Source organism: Paecilomyces variotii (assembly GCF_004022145.1).
Source record: "Paecilomyces variotii strain CBS 101075 chromosome Unknown C8Q69scaffold_13, whole genome shotgun sequence".
Taxonomy (NCBI): domain Eukaryota; kingdom Fungi; phylum Ascomycota; class Eurotiomycetes; order Eurotiales; family Thermoascaceae; genus Paecilomyces; species Paecilomyces variotii.
This window is the reverse complement of record NW_021167152.1, coordinates 158,876-184,487: the sequence shown is the minus strand read 5'-3', so window position 1 is coordinate 184,487 and position 25,612 is coordinate 158,876. Positions and strand designations below refer to the sequence as shown.

Here is a 25,612-nt window from a genome sequence, read left to right as displayed (position 1 = left end):
CGCTTGCCGAAACGTGCTATCTATCCTCTCTCCAGGAACAATAACCACATTATACGCCACTGGGCGTCGAGTCGTCCAAGAGTTTCGAAAAGGGCTGGAAACAATAAATCACATTGCAGATCGTTTCATAACATTTTGTGCCCACGCGACATGAGCTACCGATATGATACAGACAGGGGGGCGCAAATACAGCAATATGGGATGAACAGCGCATATCGGCCCGTTCGTTCGCGTGGAGATATAATCGGAAAGCTATCCGACTGTTGGTGCCTGAGCTCAACCCGTCGCCAGATGTCTCAATAGTACGGAGTACACGGAGATCTCGGACGGTCATGTCGTCCCTGTTCATGCGAAAGCTGTATGCGCACAGGACGACCAACGGATTGAGTCTACACGGCCAGCATAACTATCTAGTTAGTGCAGTCGTCTAACTAGAGGTTCCAAGCTGACAAAACACTGCTTTCATGCTCGTCGAAAAGTGGATCAAGTCAGCAGAGTGCCAGAGAAGACCTTTCGAACTGCCGTGATGCGCTACGTAGAGAAGATCAAAGAACCTTTCGGGATCTCGAATGCCGGCCTACTTCAATCCGGCTTGCACGCATCGAACCCTGGAGAAACCTCTTGTGAGGTCTATCTGGTATTCTTGAATATGCTTGGGAAGCGAATCGTGTCTTGGAGGAAACTCTTCGGATGGAAATCCGTAGGCCGTAGTTGGTTTCCACCGTTGTATAGTAGTGTGTTAACGTCGCTGAAATCAATCACCACTCTCTTTTTTCGCCTGCAACGTTTCGGTTATTTCTCTCGCCCACAAAGATTACACATTTACAATTATTATGTCAACTAATTAGGACTGTAACGCTATGCAGAGTACAAAGGCATATAGGTTAGACGCTGCATTATATCATCACCATCACGAGTAACAATAAGACACAAAAAGCTCACATCCCCCCTCTCCTTTATCACGGAGAGCTGGGTTCAACCTTAACATCGGTAGTTCGGCGCTCCAAGTTTTTCGGCTCGATTTTCTTGATCAACTCAAATATCTTTTCCTGGGTTTCCATGATGTCCTTTAGTATCTTCCGGTTCTCTTCTAGCCCTTTACGAATGCCAGCAAGTTCGTCTTTTTGGCGGTCCATTGTTTGCCTGACTTTCTCATCGTGTGACAATCTGGTCGCTAGTTGCCTGGCCATCATCAATAATATGCTTCGGAACTCGCTGTCGCTGATCCCCTCGTCAGACGAGGCGCCAGTTGAAGCAGGAGTGGGTTGACTTTGACTCATTTCCTGGGAAGGTCTGATTTGCTGAGGTCGAGTTTGCGGCGCAGGTCGGTCTGGCGAGGACGGTCGGCTTGAATCATCTATATTTCGTTTCCTCGAAGCAAGACTCGACAAAAGCGGCGCTCGTCCTTCAGCTCTAAGGATCTCATTTTCCGCTTCCCTAAGTCTAGCCTCCTTTTCTTCCTTCTTACGTTGGTATATGTCCTGAACATCTATCCATTTGTCGATCAAGTCCATCATGGGCGAGTCCCATACCCTCCCATCCCCCTTCTTCGCGTGCTCTATTTCCTCACGCCGCAACCGCGTCTTGATATCAACATGCCGTTTGCACGATTGCGGACTATACGGACGGTTTATTTTCTCGCTGACTCTAGCTGCAACCGCCATCCAGAACTGGTTATGAGTAGAAAGCCCGAGATATCGCCGTTCGTAAAATAAACACGCCAACCATATCTCTGCCTCTTCCCTCTCGTTCAGCTTCTTCCTTGATCGCGATACATTCCTCGGCGGCTGTGCTGCAGTTCCTGATTGCTGTGTATTCCCTGCTGGCTGCATGGACCTCGGCGGCTGTGCTGCATTTCCTGACGGCTGTGCATTATTCCCCGCTGGCTGCGTAAACCTAGGTGGTTGTGGTGCATTTCCCGATGGCTGTGCAATAATGCCTGGTGGTCGTAAATTCCCCGGCGGCTGTATATTCCTTGGAACCTGCATCGTATTCCTCGACGCCGGCGGTAGTGCCCCAGGCGCTGGGTTTGGAGGGGAAGCAATAGCAGCCGTCGCGGCCTGCATATAGAAAACAATAGGATCTCGCTGGAAATCAACCCTCGAAGAAGACGGTGGTGGCGGAGCCGGCGCAGCTGACGTTCTTATGCGGAATGGGGGCAATTGCCCCGCGCGGAGAGGATTATTATCTCCCATTGTCAACGATACTGGACAGCTAGAACGCGGTACATGCCTAAGAGGGGGAAAAAATCTATAGATAAGTTCGATGTTGACGCGTTTGAGTCGCGCAAAGTTCTATTTCCGCTAAGTTGGAGAAGCTATACTACTTCAGATATCGCTCGAAACACCCATGGGGACGGAGAGATGATTGAGTTATTTCATTGGCTGTCGTTTTCGATGTCATGTGATTGGTTCTACCGCCTTCCTATTTAGAAGCGACTTCTTTGAACAATACTACCTTCCTAAAACAGAAATTAACCTACCACCAGAAGTACATGTTTGAACAGCGTGGACTACCTATATCAAAGCCTGGTAGAATTTCATCTTTTACATTCACTGGCTGAAATAACAAGACTGTGTACCTAACACAGTAGGGAAACTTTCAAGCGGAAGCCAGATTTTGCGCATAAGTATAGCGAAACAACGATGCCGTGGCACGCGACAAAGACTGATGGTATTGAGATTGCCGTAAGAGCGAATATCGACAGTCAATGAATGGACTTTACGGTAAAACTAAAACTTATTTGTCGAGTCTATTTCGTTGCTACATCGAGCTAGATAGAGCAATCTCTACAGACTAAATATATATATATATAACCCAACTTGCCATCCTCGCCCAGTTAATAAGCTCACATACCACAACAACACGACGCCACGTGTTCCAAGATTTAACCAACACGTGGGATAACAACGATGAGATCGATATGTTAATTCCCGGTTAGATAGTCTAATCGAGATATCAAAGATAAGGTAGAAAGGATTAATTACCCGGAAACGGAATGGTGGACAAAACGCGCAGCCACAATGTTTATCTGCCGAGGTTATGGCGTCGACGGATCCTTGATGCTCGTTCTAGACTTGACTACTTACTCTAGAGTCTAGAGTATAGTGAGGTTATGTAAATGACTGCTGTCGGATACTAGTCTATAGATGATGACTTGTATAGTGCAATGAAATCTGTGAAGTGGACCACGGACTTGAAATGATTATGGAAGAAGGATCCATAATGGTGAATGGGCTAGATATTATATGAGAAGGGGAATGTCTTTCTGGGAAATAGAAACAAGTCTGGATTGATATTGTAGTCCTAGTTACTATTTAGAAAATTGTCGCACTCAAAACGCATACAGTACAAGCCAGCTGCATTGCCCCTTTGAACCCCGTGCGGATTGGAGACGTCCCGTATCGGAGCAATATCCCAGGCTGTACCAGGATCAGTATCTGAATCGCGTACAGTCTCTAGGGGATAAGTAGACCATAGATAGACGCTGGATAGGTTTGCTTCACGGCTATATTCAGTTCCATGTTTCGCTTCTCCGCTATAGAATTCGACACGATGTGCTCTGGCCAATTTTTGTTCAAATACTGCTCTTTCGTCCTACATAGGATAAGTAGCAATGACGTATCCCCTGCAGATGTTGCTTCTATTCGAGTCCTCTTGATCTTGTCTTGAGAGGTTTTGACGGGCCAGACAGAGCATCGTCTTCATCGTCCAAACTCCGGATCACACTTCCTGGAGGCATATCGATCTGAAGTGCATCTATTGATACAACAATACATTTTTCAGTTAAAGGGTAGACTGAATATCCAGAACAATCTTTCATAGTAACTGCTGCTCCCGCCCGGTGGGCCAGATCGCACCATCAGGTGACTGATAAGATAAGATCGACTCCCCAGAGTCCAGATCTAGTTACAAAAGTATTAGGTACTTTTACGAGGGTCCGGTTTGTGCTACATGTGGGTTACTCCTGGTGTAGGGGTTGTGGTATGAAGTTGTTCTGTGGCTATAGCTGCAGTCGAATACTACAAGCACTGAGATTCAACCCATCCATTAAAAGCGCAGCTCGTGAACGTTAGCAATACAGCACATATGCCATTTCATAAGGATATAGAAGCTTGCACAGCTATTATACTAACGCTGGCCAATGCATATGCTGCTCTGCGATCATTCGTTATCTATTCATGCGACTTCTCCGCTGCAGAAGCCATGGCCCGCTGTACAACTGCAGCGAGCCTTTGTATCCCTTCTCCCAATTTATTCGGTTCCTCCCATGCAAAACAGAGGCGCACACTGCGCTCGAAGTCATCATGGTGGGGACCGTCTTCCCCCGGCACCTGGAACAGGTCACCGCTGGCGATCAAAAGATTCTCCTCTTCCATAGCGCGTCGTGCCAGGTCGCTGGCTCGCAATGGTTCCGGTAAATCAAGCCAGACGAAATAGCCCCCTGCGGCTTCGTGTGGGTTGGGAGGTATGGTGAGTCCGAGCGGAAGGAGATACTCCTGGATTGCCGACAGCGTGCGGTGGTATCTGTCAGCATAGGCGGGCTGAAGGACGTTAATGATATGATTCTGGATGACAGACGTCGATAGCAGCTGATCAACGAAGGTTGCGGTCAGCTGTGATGGCGCTCCGCCCGATCGCGAAGAGCCTCTGCATTCCAATTGCGTCAGCGGGCCTCTTGGCCGTCACAGATAAAAGGCGGCTGGGCGAGTTTTTCAAGGTATCGAGATATCTTACGTCTGGGACAAGCCATATGAGAACTTTTCCGTACTCTCTGCCCAGCCTGTTCTTGCACCCGGTCCGATGAGCTTGCTAAAACTGCCATTGCTAACGACATTGCCCCATTCGTCCTTGGGTCCACCGTCCAGATAGCGATCAACGTCGATAAGACGCGGCATATACGCGTGGTCGGGGCGAGCTAGGGGTGTATTCGGAGTATTTGACCATTGCAGGAAGTCGTATACGTCGTCAGTCACGATTAGAGCATCGAATCGTCGCGCCAGTCGTGTCAGTCGTTCCCGCCGCCGCAGCGACATTACCTTCATCGACGGGTTGGAGAAGGTGGGCGTAGCGTAGATTACATATTTGTATATCTTCCTCCAAGGCCGTGGGGGTTTCAATTTCTTGATACAGGATCAGATTAGTCGTGTGCTTGTCTGGCAGAAGGCGGAGGATTACGGATGATACGCGCAACGGGAATACCTGGCAAAGGGCCCACGTATTTCTCCGCGTATCTCTCCACGTTAGCAATCGTCTACCGTACCGGCTCATTGTTTCCCTCTGAGATCGCCTTCTTCTCTGCTTCTTCCAGCCCCCGTTCGAGGAAGTCAAGGTCAATGCCTTCTTCGTCTTCAGGGATGCCTCTCAGACGCCCTGCGAAGCCTGAATCATCGAAGATCCGGCCCGCAAGGTAATACATCGGGGCCACTATCCAAACATTGCGAGTGTACACGGGATCAGTGAAGGCCTGAAGAACGCACGCTAGATTCTGGCTGGCACCGCCAGTGATGCAGATACGATCTTGCGTCACTGGGTCGCGAGGTTGGTAGAAGCTTGTCAACCACTCCGCCACGTGCTGGCGCAAGGGCTGATAACCTTCGTCTGGACCATACTGCAGCCCTGGTTCGTAGATGGAGGGCGTGGACAGCACGGTCCTGGATGCCTTGGAGAGATCGGCAACTGGTAGCAATGCGGGGTTTGGCCAGCCACGGAAAAGATTGATATGATCCTTGACCGCAGCCGGTAGGGCTGATCCCGTCATGTTGAAGATCTGTTGTTGGCAAAGACCCGCTGACCTTGACAACTGACCCAGGGAAGCAGGAGGAGTCTAGTGACATACAATAATAAACATAAACTGTCCAGCCAGGCTGAGAGGAGGGATGCCTCGTATCATGTAGTAGGAGGTATGGGCACGTATCTGTGGGTGGCTGGGGAATCCGCGAAGTGGATAAGAGAACGACAATCCGACTTCCGTGAACCCTGGCGCGGCTTCGAGAACAAATGGCGAAGCGTCGAAATCGTTAGTTAGTTAGTTCGGGCAGTGCTGTCTGGTAAGTATCGTTGTATCGTTTTGTCTGCGTTTGCCTGTGTCTGTAAGATCGGATCGTCAGCGGTTGAGTTCTCCGAACGGGTACGGATCTCACGGAGTTTCGGCCCCAGTAAGGATGGTAGATAGTTAGATAGTCTACTCCGTAGTTGGTTCAAGAACAAAAATAAAAAAAAATAATTAGTGGATTCAGCCTCGCACGTATGGACGACACAGCTGGCTAGACTACTAGTTCTATTTTCGAACATTCTGCGAGCCACGGATCCGACCTTCCAAGCCAAAAAAAAAAGAAGGAAAAAAAAGAGAAAACGGTCCAAGCCTCAGCCGTGACGGCGGCTCACAGACGTGTTTTAGCGCTTAACCGGCGCACCAGAGTTGGGGATTGTGGAATGGCGTGCGCTTTCTAGCGGCCATTTGGCGATGCGATCAAGAGCCCGAGGACAGGCATTCCACGACGCTTGAGGCTTTGCAGTCAAGCGCTGGTGGTTTAGACACATTTAGGACGTTGTTAGCTGGTCAATCTCCCACGTCATCCGGCAGCGTTGGCTTGTTTCTCTCCACATTATTTATATTTATTTATTATTATTATTATTATTACATTACATTACATTACATTATTTGTTGATGTCTCAAAAAAGGACAGTCATGACCGACTCATGAGTTAGGCACAAGGCTCTCTACCAAGGTAAGTTATAACTAAACTAACTAACTACTAACATAACTAACATAACTTCACTACTCGTGGGCCTTGGATTGCGCGACGATCCGATCCGTTTGCGAGGCCATGCTGGGGGATTTTCTTTTCTCCAGCCTGGAACTGCTCATCCTCTCATCCCCTAACTACTACTAAAAGTGGACGACAGCCCGAAACTTCCTTCAAACCGCCCCTGATAGATCTCTGTTCTTGCGGATCAGGATCGTCTGTTGCGCAGCATTCCGGACTGCTGGGAAGAACGCCACACACACACACACACTCTCTCTTGTTCTCCTGAGTCTTCCGGGCTCAGACTGACTGCTCCATCCCTGGGCTAAGCTTCGCGTCGTTTAGTCGGGCCCATCGTCCAGCGGCCTCTCCACCCGCTCAGGATTTATCAGAACCTGCTAACTCCCGGTCAATGCCTCTCCTCAAAATTTTCTGATCCTTTGTCTCACGCAGCGTCTTGCTGCATCTTTCACGCGAAGACGCCTTCTCTGTCTCTCCCACCAGTCGTGCTGCTCCTGGCAGTGCGCCTCCCGCCCCGATCCCGCAGCTATATCGTCGATCCATTCCTCCCTCCCACCCCCCTCCTTTGCAGAGCGGCACTCGAGACCGACGAATTCGATTTCGAATTCCTTCTTGAATACTACTAGTGGGAGCAATACATGGTATTCTAACCCGTCCCTGTTCGGTTGTTCCTTTGTCTCTTAATTCCGGCGGTATCTCATTCTCATTGTTTGTGCAGTGAAGTCTACGATGTTGTCGGCTCCTGTCAAATCCGCCAAACGCATATCCTCCCTCTTCAATCTGGGAGGATCGACCAAGGACCACGGTTCCTCGTCCTCCTCGCCCACGGGCTCCCCAGATCACATAGCAGTCGACGCTCCCCGGGGCAGTTCTCGCTCCGCCCGCCATGTGTCATCACCACACGTTCTTTCCAGCGAGTCGCGGGCCAGCGGTTCAGGCCCTGCAGATGACCTGGACTTGAACGAGCCCCTTCCTCCTCCTCCGTCTTTGTTGGCAGTGAACCAGGACCTGGCCAACAGCGCAGGCAATTCTTCCAATGGCAGACCACAGAGCAGAGGCAGACCGTCGACATCGGGAGGCCTGGCCCCTCCGGGGTCACGATCAGGGTCCCGTCCGGGGACTCCAACGGACCATAAGAACAAACGCCGCAGCTGGATGCCCGGTCGGACACGAGCGAGCTCGGTTGATAACAGACCAAGCGTGCCAATGCCTGCAGACGTGTCCACTGCGTGGGTGGCTGGGTTGGAGCAAAAGGTCGTCTACGACCTAGGTCCTCTAGCGAGAGGTGAACCGGTACGTGGATTGACAGACGTCGTTGCGACACCCGTTGCTAATCATTGCACCAGATTGCGGAACTTTGGAACGAACAGGGAGATACCTTCGTCTACCTTTTCCCACAGACCACCAATAGACCTCCCTCCTTCAAGGTCGACTCGTCCGTCTTTGCTGCCTCGCCCTTGTTGACATATCTGGCACACGGAAAAGATCCGAAAATGGATAGTTTGAGGCAGTCAACGAAAGACCTGTCCCTTGGAGGACCGGCGTCACCCCCGCTTTCTCCGCAGGAGCGTTTCCCAGACTTCGACACGGATAGCGCGGGTAGTGGTAGGATAGAAATGGTGGACGACGCCGCGGATGAGCAGCCACTGCATCTCTATATTCCTATCCCCTTGGAGAGCGACGTCTCAAATCAGGAACTCAAGTTGACTCCCCAGGACACGGAAATGTTGCTCGTTATTCGAAACCTCTTCGCCTTTCTTCTGGGACAGGCTCTGATTGCGACGCCTGGATATCCAGACCTATTTACCATCTTTATGGAGGTGTCCCACCAATTGACACGGTATGAATTCTCCAATCTTGATGGCTCGAACTTTGGCGAGACAGCGACATCGAGTTTCGCCAACTACTGCGACGAGCTACGTCTCGCGGATGTTAGGCATAGTCGGGAGAAGACGATCGAAGCCATGATCCTAGGAGAGGGTCTGCGCTACTACCCGCTTTATCTCGAGGGATTCGTGCATGGAGTGGGCAAGCTTGACGAGCTGAAGCAGTTGAATAGTATCAAGTACGCGGCCTTGAATCCTGTGACCAAGAAGAGACTGGAGCGGGGCTACATGGACTTGAACACCCGCGTCAGGACCATGAAGTTCAAGCTCGAAGATTTCGATTTCCCTTCTTTGTGGGCAGGTATTGCGAATTCCAACATGGCGGCAGAAAGCAAAGTAGTCCGGTTTAAGGCGTGGAAGGCGTCCTTCTTGTCATTCAGGAAACATATCATGCAGTACTACAGGCAGAAGTTTGGATCATGGCCGCCGAAATCGAACGCGAAAAAGAACGGTATCGACGACAGTGGCCTTAACCGCCTAATCCTAAAAGAGTTGTACGATGATTTTGCGGATCTATATGATATGATTGTTGATCGGACTTCTCTCACCACTCGGACTACCGACAGCGCAGGCGACACATCTGATTCGCCTGACCAGACGGAGCAGATAATCCGGGCCCTGCGGCAGATGATGAGCGAGTACGACAGAAGCTCTCCGCCTGTCCTCCCTCCCATCCCCTTTGACATACCCCAGTTACCGAATCTCACGGCTGTCCGACGGAAGCCAATGGATGCTAAGAAGGAGGCCAAGGAGCGTACCAAGAGGCTCAAGGATTCTGATATCAACGAGATCCTAATGGGCTCTTACACGCGCGAGAGCCTGAAACCGACTCCATTCGTGGAGAGTTTCATGCAGTTTGAGCGCCGCTCCGCTCACGGAAAGAGTCTGGACGACATCTGCGATCTCCGCTGTGGCCAATGGCTCTTCCTGTATGCGGTCATTCAGGCTCTTCCCATGCTTGTGGTAGACGCCGCTGACGTGGTATACACGGAAGGCGTCGAGTACTTCCTGTGCGTGGCACCTCGCGGCGGTGCGCCATGGATCCATAATGACGGCAAAGCGGCGCGCAGCTGGTTCGGTGTTGCTGGTGGCCAGGGTGTCGTTAGTCTTCCGACCGATATTGTCACTAACGGTGTGGAGGGTACCTACCGTCGTAGCCATTGCTGGCAGGTTGCCATGCAATGGGCCGAAACGGACGAGATCATGGCTATGCCCATGCCGGATGATAACGACACCTCGTCTTTCTCGTCGCCTCCTCCCGCTCCTCTATCGTCAGTCGGCTCAGTCTCAGACGTGCAACCCACTCCACTCCTTTCCCCCGGTAATCTTCCGATTCCTCGCTCAACCTCCCCCGCAGGAAGCATGAGGCAGAGCCGCCGTCTCTCGATCCATCCGGGGCTTGAAGCATTGCCTCTCCCTATGGGTGTTTCGCCATTAGAACCGCCTGCTCGTCCAGTCAGCCGTGGAAACCCCGGCATGAGTTTCGACGATATCCTCAAGGATATGCCCCAGAAGGGAAAGAAATAATGATAGCCCTTAGTGCAGATGTCATCACACGAGTCTATCGATTATCAAGCTCTTCAACTGGCTTTATACCCCTTTCCAAGTACTTCCCGAGAGTTTTGTTTTACTGAATCTAGCATCAGGGACCGTTATTACTATGGTTGCCTCTCCCTACATCATAATCTGCATGTTGTCCTGTTTATGAGAATCTTTTGGAGTCTGCCATCCGGTAACCCCCCTCGATTTTACTTTCTTGGTACTTACTACTATCCCTTGACCTGTTTGCGTCCTTGCTGACTGTAATGAACCATAATATCCTTTTGCCTTCTGTGTGTGTAGTCTTTTTTTCTTTTTTCTTTTTTTTTTTTTTTGTTTTTTCCTCTCTTTTCCTTTTATAAGTGGTCCGGAGGGGTGGGTGGCCCGGCGCAAGGTGACATGATCTTACTGATAGAAAGGGAAGAGACGAAAAAAGAACCGTTTAATTTGTGACTGCATTCAAGGCGTCGTTGGGATGGCTGCTCTGATCCAGATAGAGAAATAAGAAGCATTCATTCCATCAGGTGTTATGGTATAAGTATTGCGCAGAAGTGATTCTCATCGTCTAACTCCCGTCGGTACATAGTACATGCCATAGAACTATAGCAACCTCACGAGCCAAGTAATCAGCCCCAGCAGGTTAAAATTGAAACACTCATAATTGAGGTTTCAGATAATCCTTCAGATTGCTCCACTGATGTTAAATAAACCTGCGGCGGGGAAGCAAACAAGGTCGGGGCCGCCGCTAAAACAGCATCTAATTCTAAGTAGGCCATGGTTCGATTCCACTGCGAGTTCCGTGGTTCTACGTATCCATGCTTAAGTTTAATCTCGCAAAGGTTCTCCCCGAGATGCGGTTCCAGGAACAAGAAAAGGTAGAAAAAGACGACAACATCTACTTAGCCTGCGTCATGATTGAATTTACATACATTGGCTGAAAATAATTTCTGCGAGATGTATCTATCTGTACCTAGGTAGGTCGTTTCATTTTTCCCGCTCTGTTCTAGACCGCTGACGCCGGCTCTTCTCAGCCGCAGAAGATCGTCCGCACGGGAAGAATACGAGGCGCCACTAAGTAAGAAAAGAGATGACCGGGGGTACTTAGGTCTGAGGCGCCATTATGGCATCCAGCTTGAGAAAGTGTGTGCGAGCTTATCTCGACGGTTTTGCTTCGATGTTGGACTGATTTGTCCTGGTGAAAGTACCTCTGCTGCGGATGTTTTGTGCGGTTTCGATCATCTCTGGTAATATTGTGCAATTGCTGATAGGCGACTGTCTACGGTACACTAATCTGCACACAGAGCGCATTCGAGTATCGTTGTTTTCTTGCGGGGAGCGCACGATCCCCAGCCGCCGAATGACTTCCTAGCTGACGATAAAGATATGGTGGTGAGCCAGGCTCTCCAAACAGGATAGGTAGGGAACTGTGTATTATGAGAATGGCGAGGTCGAGGTCCAGGTCAACTATTGGAAGCGACAATAATGCCCGTTTGGAACCGAAGCTGCTGCGGGCGGCGGAGCAGGATGATACAGACGCTCTGCGGCACATTATCCAAGAAGCGCGCAACAATGGGCAATTCAGCGACGACTTCTTGCGAATCGGGCTCATGCGAAGCGCGACGCGAGGATGCGTCGCAACGACACAGTTTCTGTTGAGTCAAGGCGCAAAGACCGATGTCGAGGGCAATCAACCTTCTCCGCTCCTGCGAGCCGTGGAGCGGAACCATATCAGGGTCGTGCAAGTCCTGCTCGATTACGGAGCATCGCCGGAGACGCAGGATAAAAAGGGTCGCACTCCGTTGATGACGGCTGCGTGGCAGAATCACTGGCATATTCTTCACCTGCTGATCTGTAGAGGTGCAGATGTCAACAGGACCGATCACAGAAGACGGAATGTCTTGCATAACCTCGGTGCAGATAAGCAGTGCGACTGGGGTGAAGATATAATTCGTCTGCTGTTGGATACAGATTGCAAGATCGAAGCGCAGGATGAGCTGGGACGCACGCCGTTGCACTGGGCCTGCGCTACCGGCAAAGTACGTCTGGCGCAGATGCTGCTTACCAGACTCAATGGCCCCAAGGCTGATATCAACGAAACCGAATCGAGAGGGAAGACCGCACTTCATATTGCAGCGGCTCACGACAGAGATGACATGGTAGACTTGTTGCTCAAGTACAATGCTGACATCAACGCGAGGAGCGATGGTGGATGGACGCCCTTACACAATGCTTGCGATAAAGGCTCCGAGAAGATCGTCCGTATGCTCTTGCGCGCTGGTTCGGATGTCAACAGTCAATTGCTCAACGGGACTACGTCATTGCATATTGCTGCGCAGGCTGGTCACTTGAAGGTTGTCGAGTGTCTGTTGGAAATACCAGAGACCAAGAGGAGGATCCGTGACACGTTCGGCAGTACTCCTTTCCTGCGAGCTGCCCAGTTCAGGAGGAAGGAGATAGTTCGACTTCTAGCTCCCTTTAACCATGTCGAAGCTCTCTCAGAGGATGCAAGAGGCGCTTGCGAAGGATTCGATGCGACTGTAGTGGATTTCGGAAACTATCGAAACGAGAACAGAGTGAGGAAGATAACCGTATTCGACCTATTGTATGGTAGGGATCCCGAGAATCCGCGAAAGCAGGCTTTCACGACTCTCCCGGATGAAGACAGGGCAACTGATTTCCGATGGATCCATCTCCCTGCGAACAACATGGCGTGGGTCGAAGCGCTTCTGACGAAGGCTTTTATCGAAGAAGGCGCAAGTGATGTGGAAGCGTTCAAGGGTCTTGAAAAGTCGTTCAACTACCAGCATCGCGGACAGCGGACCCATTCCGTATTCATGAGGCCTCTTTGTCAAAGCACCCCGCGTGCGCCGCGGAACAGGGACGAAGAGGAATCGGACAGACGAGAGGAGCCTACCATCCCAAGTATCCTTATTGGCGGCCAATCCAAGGCGATGACCCAGACCAAGTCGATAACGCTGCAAGAGGCCCCGCCGAAAAAGTTGTCAAGGACTTCGACCATGAAAGGAGAGCGGCAAGATTCATCATCTCACGACGATACCGGCGACTCGCAGGGAAAGAAAGGAAAGGGGTCTGGAAAACGTGGCCGTGCTGGACAGGACCATATGAAAGCGGACCAGAAGAAATTGAATGCCGGTTCAGATCATCGGCGCGCTCTGCCTTCGCCTGCATGGAAAGATCCCACTTCTGTTCCAAGATGTAATGTCTGCGTGTTCATGCCGTATCTTCACTTTGAGACCGCTGAAGGACGACAAAAGATGCAAGAGGCCATCCAACGAGCCGAGATGCGGACTTTTCACCCGGGACTATACAAACCGCGCACGTGCGATGAGATGCTTATAAGGGCGCATCTTACATCTTCAACAACTTCATTACATGTGCGTCGAACATTAGATCAGTTCTTCTACCCGAACATAGACACCAGGAGTCGCGACCAGGATCAAGTCGTCTATCGTTACCAGATCAAAGCCCAGGGTACCAGCAGATGTCCAGATGAGCCTAAGATTTTCATGGTAGACCAGTTATGGATGTGGATTTTGGGTAAAAATGTCGTCGTGACTAGCTTTCCGCAACGGTGGGAGCAGCCAAAGAATGATCCGCTGAATGTGCTCGACGGTATCATCGAGGACATCAACTCGAAGACTCGAGATCCTGTCAAAACTGTCTACGACCTCGCTATGACGATCACAAATCGGTGCTCGGGCGTGTTCGACCGCTATAGAATGGGCGACGAGGAATACCAGTTTCTCGATATGTTTGAGTCGTCTATCGGCACGGCAACAGATCGCGAGACGGTGCTGTTCAAGGAGTTCAACGAGGCGTCAGCCCAAGCATCTGAATGGTTAAAGCATCACCGCAAGCCGAATCGCTTTTCCCGGAATCTCGAATCTGCATCCAAGAAGCACGACCGCAAGGATGACAGTAGAGACGGACTGGACGACGAAGATGAGAATCAGGAACCCCTCTTTGTCGATAAATTGCTCGATATCGGTCAGGAGACGGACCTTCTCGCCGAAGCCAAGGATATCCGTGACGAACTCAGGATGATCCGGACAGTGCTGGAACACCAGGAACAGGTCCTCACGGCTCTGCAGGATGCCATATGCGATATCTATCACGGAGAACACCGGTCCCAGCACGAAGTAAAGAAACGATTCAAGGACCAACAGAGGACGATCGAAATGCACGTCAAAGACGTCGACCGGATGGACAAGCAAGCGGAACGAATCTATGCTTCCATCACCGACTTACTCGATCTCAAGCAGAAACACGCCAACGCCTTCGAGGCCCGTTTCGCCCGCGACCAGGCCGCTGGAACTGCGAGACAGGGAAAGACAATCATGGTCTTCACTCTCGTGACGATCATTTTCCTACCTTTATCATTCATCACCTCCTTCTTCGCCATCAGCATCAGCGAACTGCCCCACGACAATAACGGCCAAGAGAGCCTCCCTATATCCTACGTCTGCAAATACGTTTTTGGCATCGGCTTCGCCATTTCCATCCCTCTCATCCTTGTCGCCCTCTCCATTGACGACATCCGCGACGCTTTCCAGCGAGCCTTACGCGGAATGAAGCAATGGCTCTCAATACGGAAGAAGAAGAAGAAGAAGAAGAAACCCCAGCATCAAAACTGCGGCCAGGGCGAATCGGCTCGCACGCTACACATGGAAAAGATCCTCAGTGTGGCCAGGAGCCAGCGCGGTAATGACTCAGTCTTCTCTACGAGTGTCCTACCGGTTTCAACACGCGAAGCATCCCCGAGCGCATATCGTTACGCGAATGGAGTAGCGAAAACGAGTTTTCTCGCTCGAAGCAGTAGGGAAGTTAGCCGTGGGGAGTCATGAGTAATGAGGTATATGTATGGGTTTATGAATATTTTGTGATATTAGGTATATATGATGAGACTTTGGATCTGGAAAAAGAAGGGGGGGGCTGTATATATTCAAAAGTTGTTGTCATGAAATTTTTATGAAGTTATGATATTTGGGACGGGCGGAAGCAGCCCAGTCATTGGATTCTCTTTATCCGCCATGTGTGGTATTGGATATATTATTATTGCTCATGACTTACAATGGAAGTAATAAAAAAAAACCCCCAAAGGGGAAAGCCAATAGATTCAAAACTCCGAACTCCTAAACTAAATAATCAGAAGATCATAAGGATCTTCAGTTGTATATTTTCGATTGTATGTTTTTGCCTTGATGTTCCTCTCTTCATCCTTTGTGTCTTGTACAGTACTTTTCTGCATTGTTTCCCTGTTTTGGTCTACTGCACGTCGACCTTGACGTACTCGTGACCTTCTGCTTCTTCCTCAACATCGCTAAAGTCGGATTCGGGACCGGGTGTGTGGACTCGCTCACCGTCCTCACCTTTTTCCGTCTCGCTGTCCACGGTCATGGCGTCTAGTTGCGCGGCTGGTGGACTCTGTTCTTCATCTGCCTTGCGATCCTCACCTGTTGAGTCGGTCTTATCGTCAACCACCTCGATGCGGATTTTCTTTGTTTGATTCTCAGGGTCGACGGCGATTTTGGGTAAGACCACGACGAGAATACCATCGTTGAGAGAGGCGGTGATTTTATCGCTGTCGATATGAGCTGGTTCTCGTCGGTATCCGAGTTTGATTTTTCTTTCAAACGCACCCGTCCAGTAGGCGTGTCCGTCGAGGACGAGCGCGTCCTTCATCTCTTCAGTGATACCAGGTCGGTGCACGACGCCCTTCAGACGGAGGCTGGAATGATCAGCATCATACTCGACGCTGATGTCCGACTTCTTGGCTCCAGGCAGGGGAACATGGACTACAAACTCATTTGCAGTACTGAAGACGTCAGCACGGGGGATGAAGTCGATCTCTTGATTAAGAGTAGGGCCGTGGAAGTGGCCTCCACGTCGGCCAAAGTGCGGTCCATGACCACGAGGACCTCCGCGGTGGCCGTGGAACCCGCCCCGGCCACGAGTAAAGTCAGTAGAGAAAGCAGCAAATCCATGATGACCTGGACCGTGTCCACGGAACGCACGAGGACCGCCATGGTGGTGGCCGTGAGCGTGACCGCGGCCGCGGCGTCCCTGTCTACGTCCTTCGGGGCTTCGCTCGCCCGCTTGGTCACCTGGACCTGCGCGGGGAGCTGCAGTTCCCTCGTTTTCAGAAGGCGAAGCATCATCAGCTTCCTCAGAAGAAGGGTGGTCTGAGCATTCCTGGGCCTGCCAGGAGCCATGAGCATGTTCCCAGAAGGGAGGTGGGCCGTGATGGTGGTGACGATGATGATGAGGGTGACCATGAGGACCAAAGAAGGGACCACTTCCCATATCCATGGGAGACTCCCCAAAGCCATGGAAGCTATGGGGATGATGGTGGAAATGGTGCACAGAAGCCATCCTGTTGTTAGTGAAGTTTTGATTGATTGAATGTGGTATGAGCAGATAGCACTTTTTCAGATTTTTCAGATCAAAAGTCCGCTTGGACTGCAAGAGAGCAAGATAAATTTGCTTTGTAGGAAAAAGCGTCTTGAAGATGATGGAGAAAAGAACATATCCAACATGGAAGAATGGCTTCTTATATAGACGACTGGGCTCTCCAGGCAGACATAAAATGCGACATTCACTTACCCATGCTCCCACCGCCACCGTCGCAGTGCAGTTTCGCCATTGCGCGTTGTCATGCTAGTAAAAGTGATACTATGATCTGGAACTGCGCCTGTTCATACAGGATTGGTCGCAGAATCGCATCGGAGGCGAATAATGAAGCCTCAACGAGAGCAGAAAGGGTAATCTGCTCCTTTTGGCAGCTGAAGCCGCTGCGATTGTCCGATTGTCCAATGATAAAGCCGGAAGCACCGAGACTAAAGGCCGACGTGACGCGTCGGAAATCTTGCTGCCTTGAATTCATATTGATCAGATCAATTATTACTCTGGATGACTGCGCCACTGTCAGTATGATCACTATCTAGTGGTTAGTGTTGTTCCTGTGGTCGTAAGCGTTTGAGGCTTGTCTCGCAGCGCTGAGAATGAGGGGCGGACGCTGGATGCGATGCGAAGATAGGCTGGCAGCAACCGAATCAAATATCAGTTGAACTTCGGGGAATAACTTCAAAAGATGGAAGGAGCCATAAGAGTTACGATATTCATCGACAACTTTCACTGGACAATACTCCGGAGATTCGCTCATCCGAGCTGAAGGGGCGAAAAAAGCGGTTACTTGTCTGGTATTCACGGCGCTGCGGTCTGATTCAATAGGCTGTAATACTAATTAAGCACTGCTTTTGTCTTCTTCCCTCTTCCTCTTCCTCTTATTTTATTTCTTCTACCATGCTCTCCCTTCCCGCAGAAGCTAACCTAGCTGGCTGGCTTTTACATATCGTTGTCTTCCATAAATACTACTCGGGATTCTAAGGAAAAATGAACGAGATGGTCGTTGCCATCGTTTCTTATGGTATATATAATTATCAAGAGTAGTCACAACGGATAAAATAGTTGCTATACACTACGTATATTCTACGGTTTTCTCTATAATCTATCTCTTCTTGCGGATGAGCGAACTGCCACAATTAATTCATGTATATCGCAAAGGCATACCTAACGCTGAACCGTAAGATGAACCCGAAGTCATCTGCTATCAATTCAGCTTCCTTTTCTCCAAATTTGATCAGTGGCAAAGTAATCACACGAACATTTCCAAATTGCCGTCCGGTAAGGACCATCATGCAACATCTATTGCAATATATACCGGTTATCGGAGCAATGAAGAAATTGTTCCTCTCTTGAGCATCGATCATTGCATTAGTGGCAGGTCTTTCGAATTACGAGCAGGATTTTGAATGGATTCTATTCCTCTTTTGCGGACTAAATGGCATCTATTGCTGCATCACTGGCCTTCAAATGGATCCAAGAAGATATTTTCGACGCAAAATACTGTTTATGGGGGTCTATGAACCGCGTAATTCGCAGAAGCACCGCGGTATGTCATCTAACCAATGATATCTATTAGATCACTAATTGTTTGCACAGAGATAGCCGGGAACAAACGATTCGAGTCCGAGCTTCCGTTACGCTGTTACAGAGTGTCTCTATTAAGGACAGCTTGTGCAGACTACAGCCTGGACAAAGAGATAGTACACACTTATTTTGACGAAAGCGGATCAAGACCATGGCTCAGAATGGCAGAAGAACCATTATCAAACACTCACTGCTGATATCGAAGGTGTTATAATAGTTATAGTGAGGTTACAGAGAAAGAAAGCGGAAAAGGGAAACGAACGGTCCAATGCGCTTTGCTAGTTCCAGATGACAGTGCCCACTCTGGGACTGGTGGTGCTGGACCGGCTGTGGCCAGTGCTTCTAAGGGGAAGCGTGTCTTGAGTAGTAAGTGCCGATATCTAGTCGATTGCCGTTGGGAGTCCTGTTGCTTAGCGGGCTAGAGGTGGTTAATTTAACTCGCACTATCCCAGATACTTACTGATAATTACATGCTTACATTTGCAAGGATTCGTTGTGGCTGGCAGTTTATTAGCACGTATCGCGGAGAGATCATCGCCAATGTTGAAGCAACAGGTAATATAACACCATCGTCGCTACGATAAATACCCTCCTCCCACCCCTCGAGATCTCTTCTCCTTTCTCTCCTCGGCCACCTACAGACCCGGGATATGGCATACAGACCATAAGCCCTTACTACGGTTCGTCCAGAGTGATAACCACGAGGGAGTGTATGCGTATTGGGTTGTCAAACTTCGTGAACTCAGTCTAGACCTCGTCTACATCCCCGGACCCAGGAACAAAGTCGCCGATGGGTTGTCACGAGTTCTGTTCTACGACAAAGACTGCCAACCAGACAGAATAGTCCAAGACGCCCACAAGGCCATGTCAAGAGACAGCCAGTGGATCTGGAAGGATGGCAAAGGAGGGTTTGAATGGTTCCTTCAGTCCCTTACCGACCGAGAGCAGCAAGAAATTGCCACCCAAGACACCTTCCACTGTCGTTAGGCGGATTTTGGGCGGGGAGGGCACAGGGGAAAAGAAAGTAGACAAAATTCTGATGAAATGATTTGTGTTTCGATGAGGGGAGATGCCACTAGTGAGTGGCGCGGTGATGATCGACGGCGTGGAATCCCCACGGCTAAGCCTGTACCAACAGGCGACTGAAAACAAAGTACAAACGTTAAACTTGATGATAGGAGGTCTCAAATCGATGAGGACATGCTACCACTTGATATGGCTTGATGCAGGAGAACCCTGCGTGATGACTACTGGCAGACGTGGAGGAGGTAAGATGCTTGCTATTTCCCCTCCGCGAGGATGAGCTAGATATGCTAACTAAGGCGGTGACATACTGCCAACTAGCAGTGCACCTCTATGCCCCTCATCAGGGCGACGCCAGGGTAAATCCACAGGTCTCTCCGAATTCGTGATCGTGAACTTGTCGCCATTCGCAGGATTGGGAATTTGGAACTTTCAGACTCCATACCTTGGATCGAGCGTGATATTGCATCCCAGCAGCGGTTGACTGTTCTTCTTCCGCTGTGGTACTTCGCTGTTCCCGGTCACTTAACGGAGACACCAATTTTCTACAAGATATTCTTCTTATAAGCCCAAATGACTAGGCGTTGTTGAAGATTAAATTAAAAAAGGACCAGAGAGATCCTACGGAGGGCACTCGACAATAGCGATTGGTTTCCACCGAGGGTGACCAAAGAGATATTGCAAACGGTCAAGATGAGAGTCACAGCGGACTTCTTCCTGGAAGAGATCTCAGAGGACGCGATCATAGATGCTCGGATAGAAGACTTGGGAGAGAAAGTCTTCTAGATAATAGATCTTACGATCAGCGACGGAGATGGGTAGGTAGTTACAAGCATATCTACAACGGCTGGTCCTGCAATTCGTCCTCAGATACGAATTCAAATCCAACTTGTTGATGCGAACGGCGTGGAGATTACACCCTGGTTTAGTGAAACTGCTGTGATTACTCCAGACCAAGCGGGATTTCATCGGCTTTCAGGCGTTGCTATGCGGAATAAGCTCTATTTCGCAACTGCTCCTGGGAACACCACTCTGTATAGATACTGCGGTGAAAAAGAACGGGATTGTCAGCCAGCTTCCGGTTGTATAGAGGGGGGATTGTTTTTTTAAATAATAATTTGCTTATGGCATGAGTCTGTAGATCCATGCTTTAGTAATAATACCTCCGTTCCTCCGTCCGTGCTTAGAAAGGTTCGGGAATTATTATTATTATTAAGTTAGGGAGTTCAGGAAGAATCCAGCATCCTTTTCAACACTTCAGCAGTGCAATTTGGAGGATATCACGTAGATGGCGTATCGTCAACCTGTTTATCCTCCATGTCCGCTGTACTTAGTGTTTCCGTCCACCAATGATAATTAAACCGTGACTACGCAACTGGCATAGACATTACTTATTAGCTAACTCTCGATGAGGTCTCAAAAGGTGTAATTGAGTCAGTAACTAATCGAAGAAACTGGGATTACTAACTAACCACCACTGGATAACTATGCGACTGCTGACCAAATCGTTTCACGTCTCTCGGTCTGAAGGAACAAAAAAAGAAACACTCTTCTAGATCCGAACCCGAGACCGTGACTATTTCTACGGAATACGGGTAATAATAATAATAATAATAATATTCTATTCTATTCTCATTTATCATTTTTCCCCACCCTCACTGCCAAATGCTTATCTGTCCTTGTCTGTCTGGTTAATCAACTAGGGTCGGTCTTTCTTCGATGATATCTTGGACTTTTAGTCTCCAGCGGGGCCGATCGGCTCGGAAGCGTCGGACAGAATTACAAGACTCGAGCTTGCTAAGGAGACAGCCTGGAGAGTAGATTTGAGATCATACGAGAAGGATAGAGGCACTAATTGAGCTACTTAAGAGTTATCTAGAGAACTTCTGGAACAGCCATGAAGCGGAAGCAACAGATTAACAATGGCGTGACCTGAAGATGTCCATGGTATATTATTATAAGATTCAGCGGTGTCCCGTCTGCGTTCTGATTTATTAATAACAATACCTAGTTAACTAACTACTAACTAGCTAGCTAACTCAACTCACCACCTGCCAGTTAACACGAACTAACTAACTTATTATTATTCTACACTACTACTAACTACTACCCTTGACTCACAGGGACAAACGACGATGTCGGAGCGTTCTACCTGCTGCGGAACGGACTGTTCCACTCCCCCTTTCGGGCCTGTGCACCGAGATGGATAGACTGGAAGCATTCCATTGTCGGAAGCCTACGGATCCTCCCCGTTCCAGGGGACGTCGTTCAATCGACAAGAGATGCCCTCCTCCACTCGCTGCGGCGGGCAGGCGGAGGAATAGGGACTCTACCATGCCGGACTGAGCGAATGCGAATCGGTGTTTCTTTGCATTGCTCGAACTCGCTGCCTCCTGGTTGGCTGTTCATGAGGTCATGATGTGTTCAGCCGGATAAGCGACTATCTGTCAACCAGTTCCGCTGAGGAGATCTCGGCACAGCCAGCCGTTGCGGTGCTGGATAATATATGAATCATGCTGCCCTCATCTCATCTCCGTCCAATATCAATGCACTGATTAGGAACCCGCTGTCTGTTGTCCAGATCACTTGCAGCGCGCAAATGGAGGCCTTGACTCTGCGCGCGGTCCGTCTCTCGGCGAGGAGACCACAGCGTCTGCTCGCGCTTCGCACCCCCTCCGCAGGGACTCGAGTGAGGCCGGCTCGATGGGCCAGTACGTCTGCTCTTGTTCTGGACAAGAGAGAAGGTTCTAAACGGACCCTGGCCACCAAGGCCACGGGTTCTGCCGCCATTGCCGACCAGCAGTCTGGAAAGGAACGAGTGGTTATTTTGGGCTCCGGATGGGGAGGATATACGCTATCTCGCCATCTATCACCTACGCAGTACAAGCCACTGGTCATCTCTCCCCGTTCGTATTTCGTCTTCACCCCTCTCCTGACGGAAACCGCCGCGGGGAACCTCGACTTCTCGAATATTGTGGAGCCGGTGCGTGATAAGAAGAGCCAGGTCGACTTCATCCAGGCTGCAGCACGATCGGTGGATTTCAAACGGAAAGTGGTGGTCTGTGAAGCGAGTGTGATTCGGAGCGGAGTGACTGAATCGCCCCGAACCGATGAGCACGAACGCCCCTTCGACGAGGGACCGGAAACGAAGAAAGGATATGAGCAGCTACGGAAATGGGAGGAGGGCCAGATATTCGAGGTTCCTTATGACAAGCTCGTCATCTCGGTCGGCTGTGTCAGCAAGACATTCAGGACTCCTGGAGTGAGGGAGAATGCGATGTTCTTCAAGGACATTGGAGATTCGAAACGGGTCAAGCGACGAGTTCGGGAATGTTTCGAGCTGGCAGTGCTGCCAACAACGACACCTGAGATGCGTGAATACCTCCTCCACTTCGCAATCGTCGGAGCTGGCCCCACGGGCACTGAACTGTCGGCTGCACTGCGCGACTTCATTTCCACTGAGATGATGACACTCTACCCGAGTTTGAAGGGTATCCCCAAGCTTACGCTGTACGATGTGGCTCCCAAGGTTCTCAGCATGTTCGACGAGTCGCTTTCCAGATATGCGATGGAGACTATGACCAAGGACGGAATTGAGATCAAGACGTCGCACCATGTCGAGAGCCTCCGTTGGGGTCCCCCGGGCAAACCAGGCCCTCACGAAATGGACCCGAAGTACTGCCTAACCATTAAGACGAAGGAAGAAGGTGAAGTGGGTATTGGAATGTGTGTTTGGGTGACCGGTAATGCGATGAACAAGTTTGTTGGCCGTTCCCTGACGGACGTCAACGAGTTCCCGTCCTCGTCGGTGGTCCTGAAAGGAAGTGAGATCACGCCGGAAGTTGAAAGTGCTAAGTGGCACGTCAAGAAGGTCCCTCGTATTGGAGCTCTGCTCGTCGACGGCCGCTTCCGTGTCCAGCTGGAGAGTGAGGATGGCAAGACTGCGGTGCTGCAAGATGTCTTTGCCATCGGTGACAATGCCATGCCGGAGACTGGAGCGCCTCCAGCTACGGCCCAGGCTACCAACCAAGAGGCTAGATGGCTCGCGGCCAGGTTGAACAAGGGCGACCTTGAGCAGTCCCCCCCATTCTCTTTCCGCAATCTGGGAACCCTGGCTTATATTGGAAATGCGAAGGCCCTGATGCAGATTCCTCACGAGCAGGTAGATGGGAACCGCAAGAACTCGCTACTGCCACACGGATTGAAGGGGCGAACGGCGTGGCTGGTCTGGAAGTTCGCCTATCTGAGTATGACTGTCAGTTGGCGTAACAAGACTCGCATCGCCTTTAGATGGGTGGTCAACCGTCTCTTTGGAAGAGACGTCTCACGTTTCTGATCGCCTCATATCAGTGAGGTCGCATCTATCTAACATTCTCTTCTGCCGAGAAGTTACCTTCCTTCCATGGACAGCGTCCAATTTCAGTTTCCCTTATAGATTTGGCTGGCATAGAGTTTTCGGATCCTGCTAGGAGTTTTCCTTTGTATTCATTTTTCTGCCTGGACAGTTGCCATTTACATTGTATAGTTTAAAAAAGCATGTAGCATTACTTAGCTTAGCGCACAAATTCTGTTCCCAGGCTTGCTGGTTTCTATCGCTTCAGGATTCGTAAAAGACGCAGTACAGTAGATCTGTACCACTGGATTTTATTGATTTCGGTATACAGCACATGACAGGAACCTGAATGGAGTTGAACTTGACGTGATTTATCTCAAGAAATCTCCACTCGTCCTCTTCAGAATCTCATCATAATACGGTTGGAACGCCAACCACCCCTTTGCCGGAATCCCGACCTGCTCGTACGAATATTCCGCTTCTTTGTCGCTGATCAGGATCTTCCTGTGGCCAGAACCAGCCGACGCAGCATCGGCTAGGAGCTGCGCCATGCAAGTCTTGTCGAGACTGATGAACCAGAAGGCCGCTTCGTCGACAGATTGTCCGACCTAGAATATCAAAAAAAGTCATTAGACAATTTGTCCTGCAAATTAAAATATATGCTATAATAATAGAACGATGCCGAATGAGTGAGGTCGTTTCACTCACCGTCAACAAACCATGATTCTGCAAAATAACAGCCTTCCCATTCCCCAAAGCTTTTGCGATTCTCTTCCCTTCTTCTCGATCCAGAACCACCCCGCCAAAATTATCATATACGGCATGACTCTTGTAGAAGCGGAGTGCATCCTGCGTCATCATATCCAAGGGCTTTCCGAAGACAGAGTAGGCTTTTCCAGCGACGCTGTGAGCGTGACATGCTGCGTGGACGTCTGGTCTGGCTTTGTGGATCTGTTATATATGATATATGGGTTATGATTTAGTGGATTGAACTCTAGAGGGATGAGATGGATTCATATTACCTCGGAGTGGATTGCAAAGGCAGCTGCGTTGATAGGTTCGTCTCCTATGACTACTTGGCCGTCTTCGTTTACGAGAATCAGGCCAGATACGCTGATTGTGGCGAAGTGTTGAGAGAGTGGATTCAACCCTATCGTTATTCATTGTATGAGTAAAAGGAATGCCCAGTATGAAGGAGTTCAAAAACTTAGTTAAGAAAGGGGAATGTATGTACAGAAATGATCTGTTAGAATCGGATCTCGAACTGAAATATGTCCAGCAACTCCCTCGTCGAAGCCTCGATCAGCAAATATCCGGAACGCTGCAGCCAGATGTTGTTTCCTGTACAGACGCTCCTCTTCCAGGGAGGCGAATTTTGGGTATTCTCTGATCTTGAGCTTCTTGCCTGAGGTTGTCATGCCGAGGGCACCGACGTTCTTGTTGCTTTCAGACCCCTTGTCGATTACTGTTGCGGAGGGGGCCATTGTGGAGGGTAGTTTAGGTACACAGATAGCTGCTGCTCAGGTTATATCATATAAGGACCAGCGGATAGTAATTATGGAAATATTGTTAAGGGTAAGCCAGTCTTCTAACTATCACCAATGACTAGAGATTCATTAGGAAGATAAACAAACCCCGCAATTCGCCTGGCGAAAAGGGAATAACTTATAAGAGCCCTGGTCAACACGGCCTGCTCGGGTTCCCCGCATAAGTATCGTCTAATCTTGATCCCGCTATGGTATATTTCGACGGCACTAAGGGATCTTGATTGGCAATCGGCGAACCTCCGTTAGTATCGAGAGCGATGCGTTGTTACGGTTGGTGGCGGATAAGTATCCGACGTGCGTTTTTGCGGCGGATAATGAACGCATCTTGGCTTCGTACTCGAGTATGTTTGCGATTGGGGATATTTGGGACTGTGACTTGTATACAGTGTGAAGCGGAGAAGAGCTTCCCGGGTGGATTCAATGCGAACTGGATATTCTCACTAAGAAATCAATATGTACGCATGATACACTATCGCGGTCAAAGTAGAATTTGTGAGCGGCAGT

The 25,612-nt window shown here is 49.8% G+C and overlaps 7 protein-coding genes across 7 annotated transcripts; 3 read left to right on the top strand and 4 right to left on the bottom strand.

Annotated features, from left to right (window-relative positions):
- Positions 1–793: 793 nt before the first annotated feature.
- C8Q69DRAFT_478812 (hypothetical protein) lies at positions 794–2,479 on the bottom strand. The gene has a single exon (XM_028631402.1). It carries the CDS (start codon positions 2,193–2,195, stop codon positions 960–962), a length of 1,236 nt encoding a protein of 411 aa, XP_028481971.1. The 5' UTR covers positions 2,196–2,479; the 3' UTR covers positions 794–959.
- A 1,484-nt stretch (positions 2,480–3,963) lies between these two features.
- C8Q69DRAFT_94524 (putative aminotransferase) lies at positions 3,964–5,892 on the bottom strand. The gene is made up of 4 exons (XM_028634191.1): positions 5,264–5,892; positions 4,738–5,123; positions 4,137–4,650; positions 3,964–4,062 (listed from the first exon to the last, which is right to left on the bottom strand). Exons 1-3 carry the CDS (start codon positions 5,759–5,761, stop codon positions 4,176–4,178), a joined length of 1,359 nt encoding a protein of 452 aa, XP_028481970.1. The 5' UTR covers positions 5,762–5,892; the 3' UTR covers positions 3,964–4,062; positions 4,137–4,175.
- Positions 5,893–7,499: 1,607 nt separating this feature from the next.
- Positions 7,500–10,183, top strand: C8Q69DRAFT_407985 (hypothetical protein; the record flags this gene model as incomplete). Its single annotated transcript, XM_028628178.1, has 2 exons — positions 7,500–8,063; positions 8,117–10,183. 2 exons carry the CDS (start codon positions 7,500–7,502, stop codon positions 10,181–10,183), a joined length of 2,631 nt encoding a protein of 876 aa, XP_028481969.1.
- Positions 10,184–15,270: 5,087 nt separating this feature from the next.
- Positions 15,271–16,728, bottom strand: C8Q69DRAFT_94203 (hypothetical protein). The gene has a single exon (XM_028634187.1). It carries the CDS (start codon positions 16,586–16,588, stop codon positions 15,482–15,484), a length of 1,107 nt encoding a protein of 368 aa, XP_028481968.1. The 5' UTR covers positions 16,589–16,728; the 3' UTR covers positions 15,271–15,481.
- Positions 16,729–18,056: 1,328 nt separating this feature from the next.
- C8Q69DRAFT_447515 (hypothetical protein) lies at positions 18,057–19,192 on the top strand (the record flags this gene model as incomplete). The annotated part of the gene is made up of 5 exons (XM_028629212.1): positions 18,057–18,167; positions 18,198–18,321; positions 18,494–18,571; positions 18,693–18,760; positions 18,896–19,192. 5 exons carry the CDS (start codon positions 18,057–18,059, stop codon positions 19,190–19,192), a joined length of 678 nt encoding a protein of 225 aa, XP_028481967.1.
- A 2,635-nt stretch (positions 19,193–21,827) lies between these two features.
- C8Q69DRAFT_407720 (pyridine nucleotide-disulfide oxidoreductase-domain-containing protein) lies at positions 21,828–23,564 on the top strand (the record flags this gene model as incomplete). Its single annotated transcript, XM_028628164.1, has 1 exon — positions 21,828–23,564. The coding sequence occupies one exon, from the start codon at positions 21,828–21,830 to the stop codon at positions 23,562–23,564; it is 1,737 nt and encodes a 578-aa protein (XP_028481966.1).
- A 45-nt stretch (positions 23,565–23,609) lies between these two features.
- On the bottom strand, positions 23,610–25,205 carry C8Q69DRAFT_94132 (L-fuculose-phosphate aldolase). The gene is made up of 4 exons (XM_028634186.1): positions 24,796–25,205; positions 24,584–24,711; positions 24,270–24,512; positions 23,610–24,169 (listed from the first exon to the last, which is right to left on the bottom strand). Exons 1-4 carry the CDS (start codon positions 25,043–25,045, stop codon positions 23,933–23,935), a joined length of 858 nt encoding a protein of 285 aa, XP_028481965.1. The 5' UTR covers positions 25,046–25,205; the 3' UTR covers positions 23,610–23,932.
- Positions 25,206–25,612: the final 407 nt, after the last annotated feature.